The sequence below is a fragment of the Caloenas nicobarica genome, chromosome 25 (genome assembly GCF_036013445.1).
Source record: "Caloenas nicobarica isolate bCalNic1 chromosome 25, bCalNic1.hap1, whole genome shotgun sequence".
Classification (NCBI taxonomy): domain Eukaryota; kingdom Metazoa; phylum Chordata; class Aves; order Columbiformes; family Columbidae; genus Caloenas; species Caloenas nicobarica.
The window spans coordinates 3,785,093-3,805,286 of record NC_088269.1 but is presented as its reverse complement, the minus strand read 5'-3'; the positions used below and the strand labels follow the sequence as shown (position 1 = coordinate 3,805,286).

At 44.0% G+C, this 20,194-nt stretch overlaps 1 protein-coding gene across 1 annotated transcript; it reads right to left on the bottom strand.

Moving 5' to 3' along the window:
* Positions 1-1,698: 1,698 nt before the first annotated feature.
* Positions 1,699-15,441, bottom strand: ADRA1A (adrenoceptor alpha 1A). The gene is made up of 2 exons (XM_065651724.1): positions 14,512-15,441; positions 1,699-2,270 (listed from the first exon to the last, which is right to left on the bottom strand). The coding sequence occupies exons 1-2, from the start codon at positions 15,392-15,394 to the stop codon at positions 1,759-1,761; spliced, it is 1,395 nt and encodes a 464-aa protein (XP_065507796.1). The 5' UTR covers positions 15,395-15,441; the 3' UTR covers positions 1,699-1,758.
* Positions 15,442-20,194: the final 4,753 nt, after the last annotated feature.

Genomic DNA, 20,194 nt, shown 5'->3' with positions numbered 1-20,194 from the left:
TTGACATGGGGGACTTCATACCAAATGAGAGATGAATAAAGAATGATTCCTCAACAATAATACCAAGGTGTCCTTTCAAGGCCCTATCCTTCAAAAGCCAGCCTTATCTTAAGCCCTTTCCCTTTTCAAGCCAGGAGATATTCAGCACAGACCTGACATTGAGACATGAGCAAAGGCTTATGTGTTGTTTCAAGACGCCGCATTCTTACTTGGCAGGCTCAGGAAGAGTTATGTCAAGAGCTGCTTATTTCTAATATTGTACAGAGAATTCCTCCCACTATTTCTTCCAGATGCTGAGCAGCCCATTTATTTATTTATTTGGATTAGCTATATTAAAATATAACATGCTTCCAAATGCTTTTCTCCCAAATTCCCAAAGGGTGGCCCTTTCTCATGGGAGATGGATGTCCTTAAGTCATTTAATGTGCTGAACTCCCACTGCTCAAAATGAGGGTAAAGTTCCTGACTCCAGGGTACCCAGGATCTCATAGAGAGCTTAGAGAAGGAGTCAGCAGAGGAATGTAGCACAACATGGGGCAGGGAGACAGCAAAACGTCTGCAGCTTTTCCAGTGCCCGTGGCACTGATCCAGCTCACATGCACCTGAGCAAGGAGTTAGTGAGTTGCTCAGCAGGTCCCTGCCGGACTCAGAACAAGGAAAACAAGCGGATGAGTGAGAGCGACCTCTCTGAGCCTTATTTGATTCTGACTTACCGAGCTTAGAATTTAATTAGACCCGCATCAAAGCACAGAGACCTTCCAAACAAACCTAGGACGCATGCAGATTTTCATTTGGTTTCGTTTGGAGGTTTGGGAGGCTGGTTGTACAAAAAAGAGACGTTCTGGTTGGTCTCAGAAGCCGGGGGGAGTGCAATGGAGTTTACTGAAATCCACAGCACAAAGGGGAGCTTAGAGTGACTCCAAGCAGGACAAGAGCCAAGAGAGTGATTTTGTTATGCCCTGTGAGCTGAAGTGACTGCTTTTCCAGAGAGGGTGAGGACAAGCAGCCCGGTGGGCATTACAGAAGAACAAATCCCCACCCGGTGCAGCCCAGGAACGAGGAGCAACGAGCCTGCCCAGCTGAAGATGCAAATCCAAAGAGCTGCCCGTTCCCTTCGACAAGGCGTGCAGGACCTGAGCAAGCCAGGAGCTGCACATGAGCAAAAGAGGCAAGACATGGCAGGAAAACATTCTTGTCCACAGTCCCTAAATGAAAAGTAAGCAGAGATCTGTAAACACTGTCCCGGGACCCGAGCCTCCCAACCTCAGCTCTCCTGGCTGTTGAATTGAGGTTTAGTTTTTCACGGGGGGAGACGGGCAGAATCACACAACGGTTTTAAATGTGGAGCTGTCTGAAAGCGTCCATGCAGAAATCAGCATGGGCTCTATGCAGTTTGCGCTTTCCCCCTCCGTTGCACCTAAATTAGAGCAGTAGGAACTTTGAAACAGGGGAATACGGTGAAAAATCAAGCCTTTTACTGTCAGGCAAATGACCTGCGGAGGCCAGTTTCTTGGAAGACCGTAGGGTGCTCACCATCCACTGATGCCGTTCACTGTCTTTAAGGGGCTTCGTTGAGGCTACCAGCACTCAGAGACATCCCACCTCCAAAGCTTGGCCCTGTTGGACACTACGCTGTTTGGTTCACCCAGATCCCTTCAACTGTTGTAGCATCTTGTCCTACTTCCCAATAAAAAGAGCGACATCCCATTAGCAGAGCCACGAGCTGGCCAGCCCGTGCTCCTAGACACGTTCGGTCCTTTAGACGTCCTCTCCGCTTTCACTGAGGGAGATGGTGTGGATTTTAATTGTTGGCACTTTACAGTTTTCATGGACAAGCTTCCCCGAAGTGCCCGCACAGCAGCATTCCTGGAGGAAACCTTTACTTTTCACTTTGGCAGCAGTACAGTCTTTAGAAACTGCATTTTTGGCAGGCATGCTTTGCACGGCAGAGAAGATCTTCCATTCGCAGACCCCGTCCGACTTGGAAATCTTATAGAAGGTTTCTCCCGAGCCGACGGGGATCCGGACGATGCCTCTGCTGCTCTCCATGCTTGGGCTGGCGGGATGGTTGAGGTTGAAACTTGGGGACTGCTTCTTTGCCGCTTGCTTCCTCGGGAGGCACTGCACTCGCAGGACGTTTTGGAACGCTTTCTTAAACTCTTGACTCGAGCACGGATAGATTATGGGGTTGATGCAGCTGTTTAAGTATCCAAGCCAAAATGTTATTTTAAAAAGTGTGTCCGGGGGTTTGACTGCAGGAAAGAAAGAACCTAAAATGGAAAATACACAGAGTGTTAAGGCAGGGGCAGTGAGAAATTGCAGGTAACCAAAGAAACTTAAACACTGGGAAAAATAAATAAGAATCTGTTCTGTCTTGGAAAATTTATGACTCAAAGCCCAATTCCTGTAGGAACAAGTCTTGCAGAATATACAGTGTTGTACGATTACATGGATGTTCTATCAGAGATCGATTCAAGCCATCTACTTTATTATACAAGTGTTGTATTCTCATTTGCATCCAGAGAGGCAACCACAGGACTGGTGTCAAGTGAGAGAGGCAAATTACCTCCAGGACTTCTCATTCAAGATTAGTTGGCCAAAGAACAGCCATATCTGGGAGGTCATCGAAAGGGTTTCAAATGGCAAGAAAATCACACCATTTCAGAAATCAAAGTGAAAAGTAGGATTATTGAGTTGACTGTGTTCTAGCTAAAAGTCGTAAAAATGATAAAGTATTGGGTGCTCATTTTGCCTTGAATCCTTTAGAAAATCTAACTTTCCACGTGTTCCGTCTCATAGAATGCATCTAAAATTCAGAGAATTGAAAAGAAAGGTTCCTTCTTACGTGAACGAACACTGGAGAGAGTCTCACGTGCCACCATGATATATATATAAACCGATATATAGTTGCAAGCTTACCCCCCAGAAATGATTCCAAGAGCAAGAACTTAGATAGCTCCTTAGTAAGGCAAGTCCTATGGGACTTTTTATTCTGTAGAAGGCAGGATAATATTAAAAAAAATTGAAATATTTTGTTGAAAATAATTCAGCATATCAGTGACAGAGCCATAAATTGTGCATTTATTAGTACAGTCAACTACAAGTGACCATGAGAATTGAAAATTAAATAGCATTACTAATATCCTTTTAAAAATAGATTATGGTATGTGATAACATAGGATTTAATTATGAGTTCTCTGCTGATTTATAATCTTGGCAACATTGTTCCTAATGCCAAACCTTTGGGTTTTTAACTGCATCTTGATCTCCTTACTGCTTTTTTAAGCAAATTTTTAACTTTAAATGATTTGACTAGGATGTCAGTAAATGCTTAAGAGATTTACTCATGGAGAGGTTTATTATAAAACTACAGAGACATATTTAAGATGTCAAGGAGTCAACACTGCTGCTTACGGAGAATTATTTAGAAATCTGTTGTTTTTCTTGAATGACCCTGGAAAGTGGCCATTGTAACAAGATCCCCTAATTCTCTTATTTGGCACTTCTCTTTGCTTAAAAATAAAATCAATATTGTCTCAATGCGAATGAGCTAGAAAACTAAAGTCTGTGTGATGCTGGGGTGGGAATAAGTGATAACAGCAATTCTAAGACCAATTTTGCAAAATTAGTCTAGAACCAGAGAAAGAGAAAAATATTTGCTGTGTCCTCTCAAGGGAAAAGGCTGTTTCTTGCCACCTTTAAACAAAAGAAAAAAAAAAAAGTGTTTCTATCAGACCAGTGTCAGTAATTAGTTTGGGCACAGGAAGAAAAATAATTTCCCAGAAAACATAATTGGCTTGTTTTGGGCTTTATAGTCAAGTTTGTAATAAACAGAACTTTCAGCACTGACAAATGCTTCACCCCAGAAAAATCTTAAGCATCTGCATGTCGAAAGAAACACTGTGGAAGCTTCAGGCATCAATATGTTTGTCATCCTCTGCATTTCAACTGCATCTGTGAGCAGCTCCTCAGCTTTACAGGGATCGATCTGTTCGTTGGACCCCCCCTGACTTAGGCAAAGCTAATAATGCAATCAGAGGGTGTTCTAATTTAATTCTGAGAGCTGCCGAACATCGGTTTGAATCTTTTTCTTCCCGTCTTCGTCAAACAAAGCTACAGCAAGTGCAGCAAACGCTTTCAAGCGGCAGAAGCCAGAAAGGAATTCTCAGGGTGTTTTTGCCTGTGTGAGAACGTATCAAAATACGAACCGGAGACACAAATAGCGCCGCGTGATTAATGACCTGCTCATTCTGCTCAACGTGGTCTCTGCTGCGAAACGCGGAGCGATGTCTTCTTGCCGTGGCACCGTTGAGCGGAGCTGATGGCCCCAGAGGATCCATCGGAAGAACTGGGAGCTGTGGGAGGGTGAGAAGCCTTCCAGTTATCTCAGGCTGGGGACAGGTCCCCTATGACACCCAAAGGCGGTGCAGGATGTGCAAAACGTGCCACAGGAGTTTGGTCTTTTGTGTTGGAGCAGCTGAACCTCTGATTCCAACCTCAGTCACAACCCGGCGTCACACACCGGTCTCGCCGCCTCCGGGATTTCTTCTGCGTTGCTCCAAGCTACCCAGGTAGAGCAGCTTCACTACCAGTTTCAATATCAACCAGCTTTGAAGACCAAAAATGTTTCGCTAAAGAAAGCAAATGCTGTTTTGCTAAAGAAAGCAAATGCTATCTTGCAGTTCAGCATGAGCGAGCTGGCGTATCCACACAACCTAGAATTTTACTCAGCAAATTAGTGCTGCTTTCCTTGAGTGAAAAACAACAAAATAATGTTCTCAAAGAACTTTCTGGCTGAAGTCGTTGGCAGATGAAAAATAAAGAAAGGCTTCTAAATGCCCGAATCATGCTCAAATTTTTCTCTATTTCCTCATTTAATTGCAGCGTATCTAATGCTTTCCCATTTTGTGTTAAGACAAAAGGTGAAACAAATTTCAGCTTGGGGAATCAGCTGTGAGGCCGAGTGTAAAAATGGGTAAACAATAACAATTCCTGTTTGCTGCAACTTCTGGCTCGCTTTAAACGGAATGCCCGTGCCTTGCCAAAGTCTGTTAAAAATAGAAAATAGCCAGTGTCAGAGTCTGCCTCTTGCTCTTTTTTTGGGGTGGGGATCTGCATGCTAATTTATTAATGTAGCCTTTTTTGGTTCATCAGCGTAGAGCCTTGTTGCTTTGGAACAACTCACGGTGAAAAGAAAATGAAGTAGCTTTAACAGGGCACAAACTGTGCTGTCTGGAGACCCCGACACATGCTGGCATTAACATTTTCTTTCCAATGGTGGATACAACTTGGGCTTTAGGACAGAAGCTTTGCTCTGCTGGGCGTGTGGTTGTGCTAGTCAGTGATGTTGCATGAGTTTAAACCAGCTAAAGCTCTGCCTGTAGGTTTTGCTATAACTAGATGTTGTCCTGTGAATGGCACAGTACAAATCTCAATAGGCAGCAACATTGCCTGTTGCATCTTGGAAGGGCTGAAGCTGGAACTGATGGCCAATGGACATAACACGTAACAGAGCGAGATGTAAAATCAAAGTAGAAATAGTTCGGACCCTCTTCCTACTTGTGCCGACAGCTTATTCAACTTCCATGGAGATATAAATCAAGACCTGCCACTGATTGAGCCACTGGCTTATTGTGTAGGGCGCAGAAAGTGTTTGACCTCCTGCGTCTTCACTGTATAGTGGACAAAATCCTTCTGCATGTTGCGTGGCTGCTGTGAGTAACTATTGACGCGTTAGCGTGTGCTCCGTGCCTCTATAAAGCGTGATGTCCTGTTCAAAGGGCCACAGAAAGCAACACCCTTCTATTGCAAACGCCTGGTTACCTCTGTATTCACAAACTTTTCCTCATCTTTTCTGCTACCTGAGCATCTGGCAAGAGGGGAAAACCACCATATTCTCCAGGTCTTTGGGGAACCACGTCCCTCCCCACAGAATAATAAGAATTGATTCCTTTCTTCCAGGCCTTTAATATTCAGTGCTGTTGCTGGCATGATTAATATCAGTAGTTGATGTATCTGGTAGCAAGCGGGAGGAATTTTCAAACAGTGCTGCTAAGGCAATGATAAAGTGTTTTGTTCGGTGTGCTGAACCATGGAAGCAGGCAGTGGCTGGCAGCTCAAACCAGATGAGTTCAAATAGAAATAAAACATCGGCTTTAAAGCAAAACCAAAAACCCCAATGACTGTAATTAGCCATGAGAATAAAGAACCAACCGGAGTGGTGAATTCGCTCTTTAAAGTACACGGTAAAGACTCTCTTTCCTACATAGCAGCTTGGCAGCTGCCAATTAGTCAATTTGGATTTGGACACTAGTCTGCTGGCAGCCGGGACTGAGAAAACAGAATTATTCTAGCACCTAAATCTCCAGAGCAAGCTTTTCCAATTCTCTCATTCTAGGCTTGGTGTAATCATAGATTAATGAAGTGCTGCCATCCAGGTATCCTCTGATAGAGTTGGACAGTGAAGCAGTGACTGAGAAGCGGAAAGTTTTCTTACTTAAAACTAATTCTCTATTCTATTCACAAGCCTTAATGTCTTCCCCAGTATATTGTCAGGAATAAAATGGTAAACAGTGGCAAAAAGGATTACGGTTGAGAGGCTTCATCTTCCGGTGTCTCCCTGCAGTCTGTGCTGGAAGAACAGTAAAGAAAAATGCAACTGATCTTTTAATGCCTTTGAATCGTAGATTGCCTAAGTGATGCTTGAGTTCCTGCTACGTTTTCAAAACGTTGAGGACTCTCAAGTGTCAATAGCACCATTCAACTGCTTGTTGTATGGAAATTAAAAAAAATAAAATGTACTATTAGCCTCCTGAGATCCTTTTCCATCAGGTATTTCATCACTCCCCCCCGAAAAGACCAGCATTGCATTCTCTTCCCTCATCATTTATTTTCCTGTTTGTCACCTCGAAGTTTCTTTGGATCTGAGAGATACGTTTTCCGTGTACCTCCTGGTGAGTAAGTGCCAATTCAGTCACAAAGATGTAATTTGACTTCGTCATTTGTCAGAAGTTACAGAGCTGCTTGATTATAGGTTGTTTAAATACCAGCGCTGCTGTCGTGCGCTGTTTCCCAGATGGGCAGCACACAGGGATTTACAAGCTGCCGGACTACAAAACCTTGTGTTATTTGTTCACTCCGTATCATCTCTGTCAGCACCATGGGAATACGATCCCATACATTTTTGTGACCCATGGACCCATAATGGCGTTAAAATCCGTCTCCGCTACTAAATGTTGCAGCTCTGTTTAAGTTCACTACTTTTTTTCCCTTTTTATTTTCTGTGTTACAGATTCCGCTCGGAAGACGACAGCGGTGCTCGGGCACCTTGTGAGCAGACAACCAAACGGTATTTGTTAGTGCTATTTTATATCGCGTTATCAGGGCTTGAAGTGTCCTAGGGAATCAGAAGCCCCTATTTTAAACCTTGCACAGAAATCAAACAGAAATCCTACCATCTCTTGCCTCTGACACGTAGCAAACACTCCTCTGGAATCACAGCGAACTAGAAACAGGGGTAGTGGTTTACAGGAAGGCAAAGCTTAAAACTCAAGTCCTGGGATCTGCCCCAAAGGGGTCAAACTAGAGGGCAGCAGCTATTCCGGAGCAATTGCCCTAAAAACCCGGAGGCTGAAGCACAGAGGAGCGCTGATGTCCCCATTCACATCCGCTCCGTACAGGGGCACCCCAGGTCTCTCGTGAGGCAGTTTGCTCTACAAACGTTGAGAAATGTGTCACGTCTTGCGTTCCCAGGCTCAGTTTTAGCTCTGAACTTTATTCCATAAGACTGGCATTCTGTACTGCATCTTGAGTCAAACACAAACCACTCCCTGAAAGAATATTTTTATATATATATGTATGTACATGTAACTATATTTGTGTGTGTGTTGCTGCAGAGATGCAACAGCTGCACTCTGTACATACATGCTCTCCCAGCACGTCTCACCCTGCTGCTCCCTTATGGAAAGTAATTTTCTGCGGGAACAAAAATGGGACCAAAGAACCCTTGAAGAGTAGGCAACGCTTCTGGGTTTTGTGCAATCAAATTAATGCAACAAATGCAGAGCAGCGGCTCATAGATGTGAAGCCTGCAGCTGGCAAGTCTTGCACATTTACCGCTGCGCCTGTCCCAGGGCCTGGAATATTGTGGCTGATCCAGGGGAAAAATGAGAGCGACTTTGTGCCTAGATATCCCTGACCCATAATAAACAGACATAGAAGGAGGAGCGAGAGTTTGTTTCTCTTCACAAGGGCCTGAGTTCAGATCTCTGGGGCATCAGGAGGGTGCGGGTGCTTGGACACAGGTGAGAGGTGGAAAGGACAAGCAGCAGCAATGGGTCGGTCTGGGAACAGTGCTCGGATTATTTGGATTTTTTCAGACCTAATTTATGCTCTGTTTCATATTGTACCCACTTATGATGGATGATATTTCTGGCAAAGAGCAAACATCTCAGCAAGCAACTATTTCCAGATTCACTGCAGGCAGTTGCAGATTTAGAAAGCCGATAAAAACACACGGGAAGGTAAACTGAGGTTTTGTTACCCATGTAAACTCAAATAATCACATTGTTTTACAAATCAATTTAATTGTCATTGAAATTCCAGCTTCCCTGCTGTTACTGCAGTGGAATGATTCTGGCTGTCGTTGCTCACATTTTTAAAATATTTGATATTCATGCCGAAGCCCTCGCTCTTGGAGTCATGCACTTTTAACAAAATCTTAGCTTTCCTTCAAAAATTAAAAAAAAAAACCCAACAAACAAGCTGGTAGTTCAGAGGACAGTTTGAAAAGATGAGTCTATCGCAGGCTGTCTCAAGAGTTCGTCACTATGTGGTTGTCAGTTGTGATTTTGGAGTCCTTGGGGTTTGCAATACAGGGATCATCTTCTTCAGCAAAAGCTGAGTATCTCTTATCTATAAAAAACCAAATCCTGACATTTGCTGGGTGGAGTGGGAGAATCACTCACTCCCTTTCAATCACTAACAAATCCTAAATTGCACCGTGACATTTGAGAGCGAGTGAAAAATTATATTCTTGGTTCATTTCCTCCAAGGACTTGGAAGTGGTGACCACAAAAAGCAGGACTGTTTTGAAGACAAGGACAGACCTTCTCTGACAGGTAGTACTTGCAGGAGAGCCATACGTGTGAATCATGAAACATCCTGGCTGTTTATTTATGTTCATGCCTTGTTTTTTCCCCATTCGGCGGTTAAACAGACACAGAGGTTTTTGCTCTGCGACTCAAGGAGTGTAAACACCCTTTCTCTCCCTGACCTGTGCTCAGAAAACGAGCTGGGGCTTTATTCTGCAGGATCCCAGCTCACGGCTGAGTCTCACACCCTATCAGTTCCCATTATATTATACTGCTGCTTAAACAATGGGGATAGGTGAATCACAAGCACGGCTTTTTTGTGCCCCAAAAAGATCCTAAAAGCCGTATTTAATCTGCTCTCAGTGTCTCGTGCTAGTGGACCCTCTGTTACTCTGGTGTTCCCAGATTTTGCTCATTAAAATACTCCTGTCCGAAGGGGTCGGTAAGCAGGGAACAGAGTGAATTGCAGGGTATAAACTTCAAGACAGCGGCAGGTATTTGATCTCCTGCTGAGATAAGATATGGGTGAAGAAGGGACCATGGCTTTACTCTCCTGACCTGACTGTCATATTCTCGTTCACGATGACAAAGGACCGTGGTCTGAAGCCCAGCGACTTTGACAGTAAGTGTGCAGGACACAGGATGGCTTATCTAGAAACCGCGGGAGTTGATCTGAACTTGTTTTGGCAGGAGAACGCACCGGATCAAGACTCGGATGATCCTGAAAAGAGCAAGATGCCATGAAGCTACACCTGATATGTTTTTCACTGGTATGAAAAATCAGCCGGGTCCTTGAAGCACAGCCCTGGGGAAATACTGCACCCTGATAGACAAAACAGGAGCTTCGTGTTGTCCCAGCATCGCAGCATAGAGGAGGACACGTCAATCGTTCCTTAGCAGCGTGATTAAGGTAAATGAATTCCTGTATCTGATAACACACAAAGAACTGCAGCTTTTCTGTCACGTCTCCCACATTTGACTTCCAAAAATAAGCTTCCCCTTTACAGCTGGGTGGGCTGGGTATGAACTCACACCTCTGGAGCCCAAGCAAGGTGCCATAGTGAAATGATCCACCTTATTAAAACATATAACAAGTGATGATATATACAACAAGTGCAAACCTCACAAGAAGACACAGAGAGAAATCCACCGACATCCACACATCAGGGCATGTTCCTACTCCTCAGCTTGTGACCTCCTGAGACATTGTCTCAATGGCATAGACAGAAAAACACGTTTTATTTTTCTGGTTCACCTCTAGTGAAAGCAGAGTCATTCTCTTTGGACTCCATTTAAAAAATGACCACAAAATAATAATTAGAAAGCAGCTGCAGACAGGCACATAGGCAGGGTTAGAGGATTCCCTTGACAGTGTTTGTGTCAGTTCACAAGACTAATTTACTACTCTACTACAAATACAAATACCCTCCAGCGTATCCTTTTTTCTGCTCTCTTCATCAGGAGAATGACTGACAAATGCTAAAATCCTTCCTCTCCCTTGCCCAGTTTAGTAGTCTGATTTTTTTCCCCTGTGTCATTCTGGCTCAGACTTTCCCTTTTTTCTTCTTTCTGCTTCTCAGGGTAACAGCTACAACCAGGCAGATTTAAGCTAGTTTGCCATAGCACGCTCTGTGCGTTCGTTTGCTTCTGAGGTTTTCTTAAAACGAACCATCAATCCTAACGTAGGACTGTTTTTGTAATACCCAAATCCTTTTTCTTTTTTTTCTTTTTCCATCAGTTTTGTGCATGTTTCACCTCAAAATGATCTCCAAGCACTGTCACCTATGTTGTTGAAAATAAATCTTCTGAAAATTTCCCAGAGCAACCCATGAACGTCTTCCAGTACAGGAAAAGGTCTGCTCTGTCATTTGGCACTGGTTTCCAAGGGGGCGTTGAGGACGAGGTTACATCACTGTGGACTTACACTGAATTGTCAGACTCCTCTAGCTCTGAATATTTCTTTCTCTATCTGCCCATATCCCTTTCTAGCAATCGCAAGAGGAAAGCAAAAACCAGAAATGGAAGGAACATGCTGCGTGGCAGGCTGTGATCGCATAGTGCCAGGGCCTAACGAGTCTTAATTACCCAGGTGAGCCTCACCTGTGGCTTCTACCCACAAACCCTCTGCTGTTTGGCCCAGGAGCTGTAGATAAACTCAGGCTCTTCTTTTGAACCCTCTTTGGGTGATGCGGGTAAGCTCAGGCTTGTTTTTTTCTGGCTCTGTTCTGTGTTTGTCTGGTGGTCACTGGGTTGTCAGCTGAACCTGGTACAGATGCCACCTCCACCACCTGCTAATTCTCTTGGCTATGTCATAGATCTTAATTTGTTCAGCAAAGCAGTGGATTCTTGTTCGTGTAAAAGAGCATGTGGGGCATAATCCCCTGTTTGTGACACCTGGCTTGCACTCCTCCTAACGATCTGAACTGCGTGCTTTAGTGCAGTTATGTTTTGAGAAAGAAGCCAAGCATGAGGTGACCCGAGTGTGCAGGTCAGCACTAAAAAGCTTTTAGAGCTGTTCTCCCCATGCAATTAACATGAGAGCTTGTAAAATGGGAAAGTTCAAGGGATTCATAAGCGGCTAGCAGTTGGTGATTAAGTGCCACGGAAGAAAAATAAGAGAGAAAGTAAATGATGCACCGGGTGTAGAAGACGATACATGGAATAATATCCCTGAAGTGGACAGAGAGACATCCTCTCTGCTGAGAGCTGCTAAACAGGCGAGTAATCTATTCAGAAGATTAACATTTCTTTCTGCTGAATATAACCCTTGTGTGCTTATAGAAAGGTGGATGCCTAGTGTAGAATAAGGAAAGTTTGGACACATGAACCCAAACTATTCTATGATTCTATCTGAAAATCTTCTGCTTGGGAAGGAAATGTAGAGAGCAAGGAGTGGATCCACTGGTCACCTCTAAAGAGCGAGAGGAAGTGCATGTAGAAATGAAAACCTGACTTCTCCCAGGGGAATTCAGCTGTTTAACACGCTGCCATTTTACAGAAGCTTTGTGACGTGTAGGTTTGCACTCCAGCATGCAGAGAAAACTCAAATCTTAACATCATTTCTCTTTTTGCAACAGGATTATCATTCCCTGGCTTACTCCACAAACGTCAAAGCCAAACGAGAAGAAGGTGGATTGGACTTTTGGACTAAAAGGCTTTGCACAAACCCTTTGCTTGGAATGAAACCCATGAATTGAGAAGGTAAGACAGACATTACTTACACAGATTGCAACTGGCAACTTTACACACCAGTTCCAATTAAGTTATTGTCTTATGGCAGGGACACTCAAACTGTTTCTCCAGTTATTTGCAGCAACATCTACTGATACAGGTATCATGATTTCATGCCCTTCTTGATATCCTGTTATCGCTCTTGTCCTTCCCATACCTACACCCCAAAAGTTTCTACCCTCATTTCATTTGTTATACGCTTCAACAAGCCTGATGTTTCTTGTTTTACATTAGTTCTTGGCTGGTAGAGTGGATGTTAATAGACGTGGGGATCTCGAAGGTGAAGTAGATCACAGTAAAATAAACCGAAGTTTTGGGAACTTCTGCTGCAGAGAGTGGCAAGCACCTGCCAGCTGTCTGAAGTGGTTTGTGTAGCACGACTTCAGAATGTCTGTCTCATGGGCCCACCTTCGCTTGTCTGCAGAACAGGTCTGGAAATGGTTACTGCCTTTTCGAAAGTGTTCTGCATGTACGAGTGCCATATGCAATCATCTCTGGGTAGGACAGGCTGCCTCAGGATGCCTTTCCTTGGGTTTTTTTGTGCCGCTTGTCTGTTTAATGGTTTTTTTGTCTTGAAACGAGAGTAGCAAATAGGTTTTGAAAGGCTTATTAGATGCTTTAAAAATAACGTAGTAACCCCACAAAGACAGGAGAACTAACCTCAAGAAACTTTCCTTCTAAGGGATCAAAGAAAGATGCAAAGCCAGTCTCGAGTCCAGAAAATTTCTTCAATCCAAAGCAAATTAATTAATAACAGCTCTGTGTGGGCAAGGACGTTTGCAGATGAAAAGAAGTGTGTTTAGTGTGTTCTCGCAAACCCTTTTTGGGTATGTTTCAGACATCTTGGCAACCAGCATTCCAACGTGCTGAGATCCTGGACAGCACAAGCCAGACCTTCCAGGGCTCCTCCTCGTCAGACACCCACATCCCAGTACTGACCGACAGAAAACATTCCCTAGTTTTGGGTTTTTCACATGGCAACTTTAGTGGCAGGTTTTTGTGAAGCAACCTCGTAATCTGGGTAAATCCAGTAGAGGTTAGTTGAAAAAGGAACAGCTTTTATAAGCTTTTTAAAATTTAAACCAAAAAAAAGAAATCCAAATCTTTTTGTGTTTAGGTAAGGCTGGTTTTTCTTAATTGTACCCATTGTTCTGCTATGAGCTAAAATTCGAACACAATCTTACTTTATTTTTCCTGTACAGCATAAGCCCTTTCCATAAGAGAAGCTACTGAAATTGAACAAATCAGGGATTTAAGGTTGTGTGTTTCAAAAACTAATATTCAGCACAGCTGGTGCAGAGCAAACTTCAGTGTGATGTGCCACATACCTCACCCTCAGCTCTAGGTATGAAATCAGTATTCTGCTTTTAAATCCTGAAATTGCACCAGAGGTGACTGAACAAGGTTTAATTAAAATTCTAATTACTTCTTTATGTTTCACTGATAGCAAAGCAGAACAAATCCCTGACTTGTCTCCTCTTTAGAATTACAACTGGTGAATAAATATTCATATTCAGCGTGATGGTTGAAGCCAGTGTGTGACTTAGTGGGTTTCCACAAGAGATGCAAGCCAGAGAAGTATAAAATTCGTTTGAAGGATCCTCACTGCTGTCTTCTGACTGGTCATACAATTACTTAAAAAAATGAACCAATTTCATTTGGAGTATGCTACCTCATAATGTGAATTTCCTGATAGAAAGTTGGGTTTTTTTTTCCTTATAGTGGGAATTATTAGGTGCTGAGCACTCCAGGACATCTGGCCACAGCTACTTTGACCCTGAACTCATTGATATCTTGAGCTTTTACATATTTATATCACCTGAAGAACCGGCTGCAAACTTAGATATAAACACGCACACATCTAAAGATATTGTTTCTATAGCAGAGTTGGTCAGAAATAACAGTCCTAGTTCTGGAAGAGTATTTTCTGTATGGAAAAAAAGAATACTAAATCCTGCCAATCATTTTCAGAATCGTATGCTTCTCTTTGAACCAAAGATGTTTCGTTTCGTTTGAGTTTGTCATTTTTTACATTCACCGCTTTGTGATGATGTTTCGATGTTGACAGCTTTCCAATAGAAAATTATTCCCTCAGAGCTTTTCTATCAGCATCACTGTACACAAGCGCAAGTATTGCCCTCTCTCCAAGGAAGATGCTGAGAAAGGCAGAGGGTTTTGCTTTACTTACCAAGAGGCATTACTACAAAAAATGGAAGCCAGCACAGAACGAAGCATCCCACAACTATCCCCAGGGTCTTGGCCGCTTTCTTTTCCCTGGAGAACTTGAGGAGACGCACCGAGAAATGATGTTTGCTCTTGGGGTTGGATGCCGAGCCGCTCGCTTCAGGAGCGTTTTTACGATGGATCCGTAGGGTCACTTGTTCTGAACGAGATCTCTCCGTCTTCAGCCCAGAACTCAGACCTTTGTTTTCCCTTTTGGCCACCACGTACACCCGGCAATACATCACCAGGATAATGGTCAGGGGGAGGTAGAAAGAGCCCAGAGCGGAGAACAACACGTAGCCGGGCTCCTCGGTGATCTGACAGATGGTCTCATCTTCTGGCGCCGGTTCCTTCCAGCCAAAAAGAGGCCCGATGGAGATCACCAGAGACAAAGCCCAAACGCACAGTAGCGCCAGGAGGCCCCTCTTCTCCGTCACTATGCTCGGGTACCTCAGCGGGTAGCTCACCCCGATGTATCTGTCTATCGAGATGATACACAGGCTCATGATGGACGCGGTGCAGCAAAGGACGTCAACGGCTGCCCAGATGTTGCAGAAGATTCTCCCAAAGGCCCAGTAGCCCAAAATCTCCATAGTAGCTGAGAAGGGCAGAACAGTGGAAGTCAAGAGGAGGTCAGCTACAGCCAGGTTAATTATATAATAGTGGGTAACGCTCTGAAGATGTCTGTGGCAGGCTACAGAGAGGATAACCAGGATATTACCCAAAACCCCAAAAACTATCAGCCCCCCTAGAATAACTCCCAGTAAAATGGCTTTGGAAATGTTCACAGGCCCCACGGAGTGGGTGCAGTTGGAGCAGTCGGAGGAGTTTCCAGGGAGGAAAGCCATGGCGAGGAGCTGAGGAAGTTCATGCGTGGCTCTTGTACTTCGCTGCCTTTTCGGGTAGAAAGAGTGGTGAGATCAGTTCTCAGAAGGTTCTACTGGCAACATTTGCCTGGCTTTGCTGGGGAAAAGAGTTTTTAAGAACGTCTTAGAAGTGCAGCACCAGGGAAAACGGGAAGAATCTAGAAACATATCAGAAAATTTGCCTTCCTTCCCAAGTTTTTACTGTTATAGCACAGTTAATAACCACCATTTCCAAGACAAATTTGACTCCTTTTGCATTTTTTTGGGTGCGGAAGTGAGGCTACGCAAAACTGAGGCTACTTATCCTACTTGGCAGGATTACACGATGAGAAATATAGGAGCTGCAGGTTAAAATCATTTCTGCCTTTTTGGCAAGATTCAAGATTTAAATTAAAAAAATATCTATTCCAAAGGGTCTCAAATTTAGGTTTCTCCCAAGAGGAAATCACTGCTGCTTTTAATTACCTTGTGTTAGTCCTGATTCTGCCTTATAACTGTCTTAGAAACCTGACAAGGTGGAGGCGGCTGCTGCTGTGTCTGCTCAGCAATGTCACTTGAGGGTCTGAAGTGTCAATTAAAGCTTCTCCGTCGATTCTCTAACATCCGTCTGTGGAGCAGTTGTCGCTTGAGCTCTTGGACTGCAAATTCAAGTTGGTTTACATCAGCTTCTGGCTCGTTCCGAAGGGCAGAATGAGGTTCGCCGTGTCAATGCTGCACGTTGTTGCGCTCTTTGGGGATCATCACCCCCCTGAAGGAGACAAAGACACAAACAATATGATTCCCAGAAGCAACGTTCACTTACTGCCACGGTTCCCATATAAGAATAGAGCAGGAGGCTATTTTAGGGAGCCTTCCTCAGGCTGGCTCCAGCCGGTGGAACCAACATTTTTCAGCCCAGTATTGTTTAACAACAACTAAGATACCAACGTGGGTTTTGTTGCCTGACTTTTTCTCGCCGTGTTCTCAGCAGCCCGCTCTCCTTTAGGGACAGCGATCAAACCCAATCAGCAGTTCACCTGCTGAGACCAGTTCTAGGAGAGATAGAAACCTGCGGGACGCAATTCAGGACTCCAAACCGCGAAGGAGATTCGTAAGTCCGGAATTTAGTCTGAGCTTTCTTTATTAAGTGACTCCTTCACCCACTGAACTGCTCGTCAGTCCAGCTAAACTGCCCATTTGAGAAATCTATAGGGAAAAGCAATTCCTGCCAAGCAGAAGATGTTGCAAGGAACAAGTTTCCTCCAGAGTGACACAAAGTTTCACAGTATCTGGAAGCTAAGCTCAGCCTTAGCTGACTAAATATGGAGAAAAGGTACAGCAGATGGAAAAGTGAGGATAAGCCTGTGAACGGAGATATGGGGAGCACAAAGGGGAAAGCTACAAGTGTGCACTGAAAACCCAACACCTAGTTGTGCATATGCTGTTCATGTCCAAAATATTGATCAGAGCTATGAAAAATAACCACTGAGACTACTTCTGTTAAATCTGAGATGAGAGTCTCTAAGTGTCTTAACATTAGGTCTCTCAGATGAGTTCCTCAAATCATACTTCACGCAAACACCGAGCAGCAAGAACTGTCACACAGCTGATTCTCAAAACTGAGTTTTCCCACAGACGAATATGTTTAAAACTCCTCTTAATCCGAACCACCCCCCAAATGCCCAGTTCAAAAGCAGGGAGGCTGGGAGAGGGGGCATAAAAAGGTATTACACTGTGGGAGTTTGCATTTTGTGCACCAAAACAAAATTGCATCTTTATGTTTTCTTTCCTGCAAGAGGGAACACGTTGAAGAATAATTCCAAGAAAGAAAAGGACAGATTTTACTAAGCGCATCAATGCAAAGCGACTGCAGTATTCAGCATCTCTGTGGTCATCAGAGAGTTGATGGTGGACTAGAAAATTAAGAAATTATCAAACTTGAGTTTTAAGCACATGATTCCCGGTAAGTCAAGCAGATGCAGCAGAAAGGACTGACAGAGACATTCACGCTCAAAACCAACCAGATAACGCTCAGCCTGTGGAGAGAGCTGCTTTGGGGAAGAACACACCCCGGCCCCTCGTTTGCCCCAACCCTCACTCACCTCTCCAGTCTCTAGAAAGCAGCACAGCTTCTCTGAGCATCTGGGAAGGAGGTTCACGGCACAACACAGCAGGCTGCTCTCTTCACGCAGAGGCAGGACTCTGTGCCTGAAAATCCGTGGCTTTGCTCCCTTTATTTCCCCACTAGTATTTTGATGGCTCGCAGGGGCACTGGTTCCCTGTATCCCAGGGCTGTCAGGGGCTGGAGTCCAGCACCTCCCCAGTTGCAGAGCTCAGCTCCACACTGTCAAGGAGCAGCAGTAACTTTCCTGCTCTGCTGATATAGCAGGCAGTGTCCTTGCCATTACCGTAATCCCCTGCCAGTCCCGTATTGCTCAGAAAGAAAGAGCACTCAATCTGATGACAAGTGGTGTTTTAATTTATTTTTTTTTTTTTTTTTTCCCCCACCCAGTTCCTGCAGAGATCAGAAAGTAGAAGCCAGCTAATAAGCTCTTCTTTATAGGCTAACAAGTAGATCTTGAGATATAAAAAGAGAATTGCCTGCCAGGCTAACTGAGCTTGAAGGAAATAACAAGGGGAGACAGACACACTGACCGTGCAATCTGCGTGCGGGGACAAAGTGCTGGGGTAGGCAGCACAGCTACCTGGAGACGGGGGTTTTAAATATTAAATGCCTTGAGAAAAATGTGCTGTTAAGGTGAGGTTGATTTTTCACGTGGCTCTTTAAACTGCTTTTTTTTTTTTTAAGAAAAAAAAAAAGTGCCCCGAGTCTCTGATGGTGGACAGATGAATGTAAAAATTATGTCCTGAAGTGAAAGGAGGAGACTAGAACACAGATTGGGATTTTACAGCCAAGGAAAAGCAATTTCTACAGCCACAGAGAAGCAGATGAGCCATGTGCCTGCCCATGCACAGATCCTCCACCTCTTCCTCTGGGCAGTAACCTTGAGAGGGAAAGTTTTTGTTGGATTCACATGTTTCCTGAACAGAGGCAAGTTTAAAAGTGATGCTCAGATTGCCCCAGGAGAGCACAGAATGCAGAGCTGGGCTTGTCAGTAGCTTAATCACTGTCCCAACAAGTTTAGCCTGCTTTCTTCTTGGATAGTCATTGCTACTGGGAGGAAAAATGTAAAAGCAGGTGACAGGAGTGTGCAAGTTCTGTAGATCAGGTAAAGAGTTTGGGAAAGCGTAGTCATCTTTATCTTATGACAGCTCCAACTCCTGTATCACTTGCAGTCTTTGTTTTAGAACGAAAGACCGTATGAGAGTAAACCCCAAGGGCTTTGAGAATTCAAGCTAATTTTGAGAATTTAACAAACGGCAAAAACGAGAGGCGATTTGTGAATGCTCAGCTTCCATGCCTCCAGAGTTTTCTCAGCACATGTGCTGCTTGCCCTGTAGATGTAGCACTTGTTTCTGATGGATGCTGAGAGCTCTTGAGCCGACACCGAGCCCCTGCAACGACGGGAGCGTCAGGCTGTACCTTGGTCCTTCCCCGAGTCAAAAAGGATGTTGGGAGAGAGTGAAAGCTAAATTAATAAAACAAAGCTTGAATTACTACAGACCTTTAAAGACCATGATTCAGCAGACCTATTTTAGATGCCTGTCCTAGGATGAGGCAACTCTGTTTCATGTGATCAATTGGAAAAGGAGTTTAAATGACTCAGGGGAGGGAAGAGAGAGTGGAATCCCACCCAGGGTTTTATTTCTAATGATACGTATGACCTCTCCGTACTGGTGGCTTGTTCCAAGCTCTTAAATGCACAGTGGAAATAAATTTATATTCATAGCTTCAGTCGTTAACACTATACTCAAAGTATCAGCTCATCTATGAGTAATCCCCTTGTTAGAGGACAGCATTCCGGAGTGGAGGGAAGCAGAAGCAAGTGCCAGACAGTAGGTTTTTCCCTCAAGTTCTCAGAGAAAAATTAATGCATTGCAGTGAAAAACTCCTACGCCTGGAGACCACGAACAGCCCAAGGTCAGAAGGGTCACTGAACAAAGTACAGTATGTTATCAGGTAAAGATGGACAGGATTACTGTCACAGCTAAGTTTTATGAAGTCATCTCTTACATAGCTCTGGCAAGACACGCTGGAGCTGCATGTACCCAATTTAAATGGTTTGGACTAAGAAAATTCAGGAGAAAGCAGTGAGAATGATACAATCTAGAAAACATCACCTGTGAAGCTGGGGAAGGGGAGCTGTTTAATCTCAAACTTTGTGTCTCTGCAGACAGGTGGAAGAACTGCCTGGAGAGGCTGTGAATATCCATCACTGGAAGTTTTTAAGAACAGATTATGCAAAGATCTGCCACAGTGTTTAACTGAGCTTGCTTTCTCTGTTGAGAGAGGATTAAATGTCCTGTAGGGTCCCACCCAACGTGGTTTCCTACAGGTAAGACCTGCAGAAAACAGGTCTCCGTATTCAGGCAATGGAAGGAACCAGAGTTTCTGCTGCAACCTTCTCTGGTGACCTTTGGCAAGTCTATTTCTAAGTGTATGTTCACTGTCCGCGAAGCAGAGGAAATTAAGCTTTTCTCTCCCTTCTGTCAAAAGACTGTAATCCTTTTGGAGTAAGGCTTCTATCTACTCTATCTAAATAGCATGCTTTTGCGTAAATCAAGACAGCTTCATTAAAGCTAAGGCCACTTTCTTAATTCACAAGAGATAATAATTTGAGTCACTGATTTTGTGTACAGCTGCAGGCTGTCTGATTACACAGAGCTGCTGTTAAATGTTCA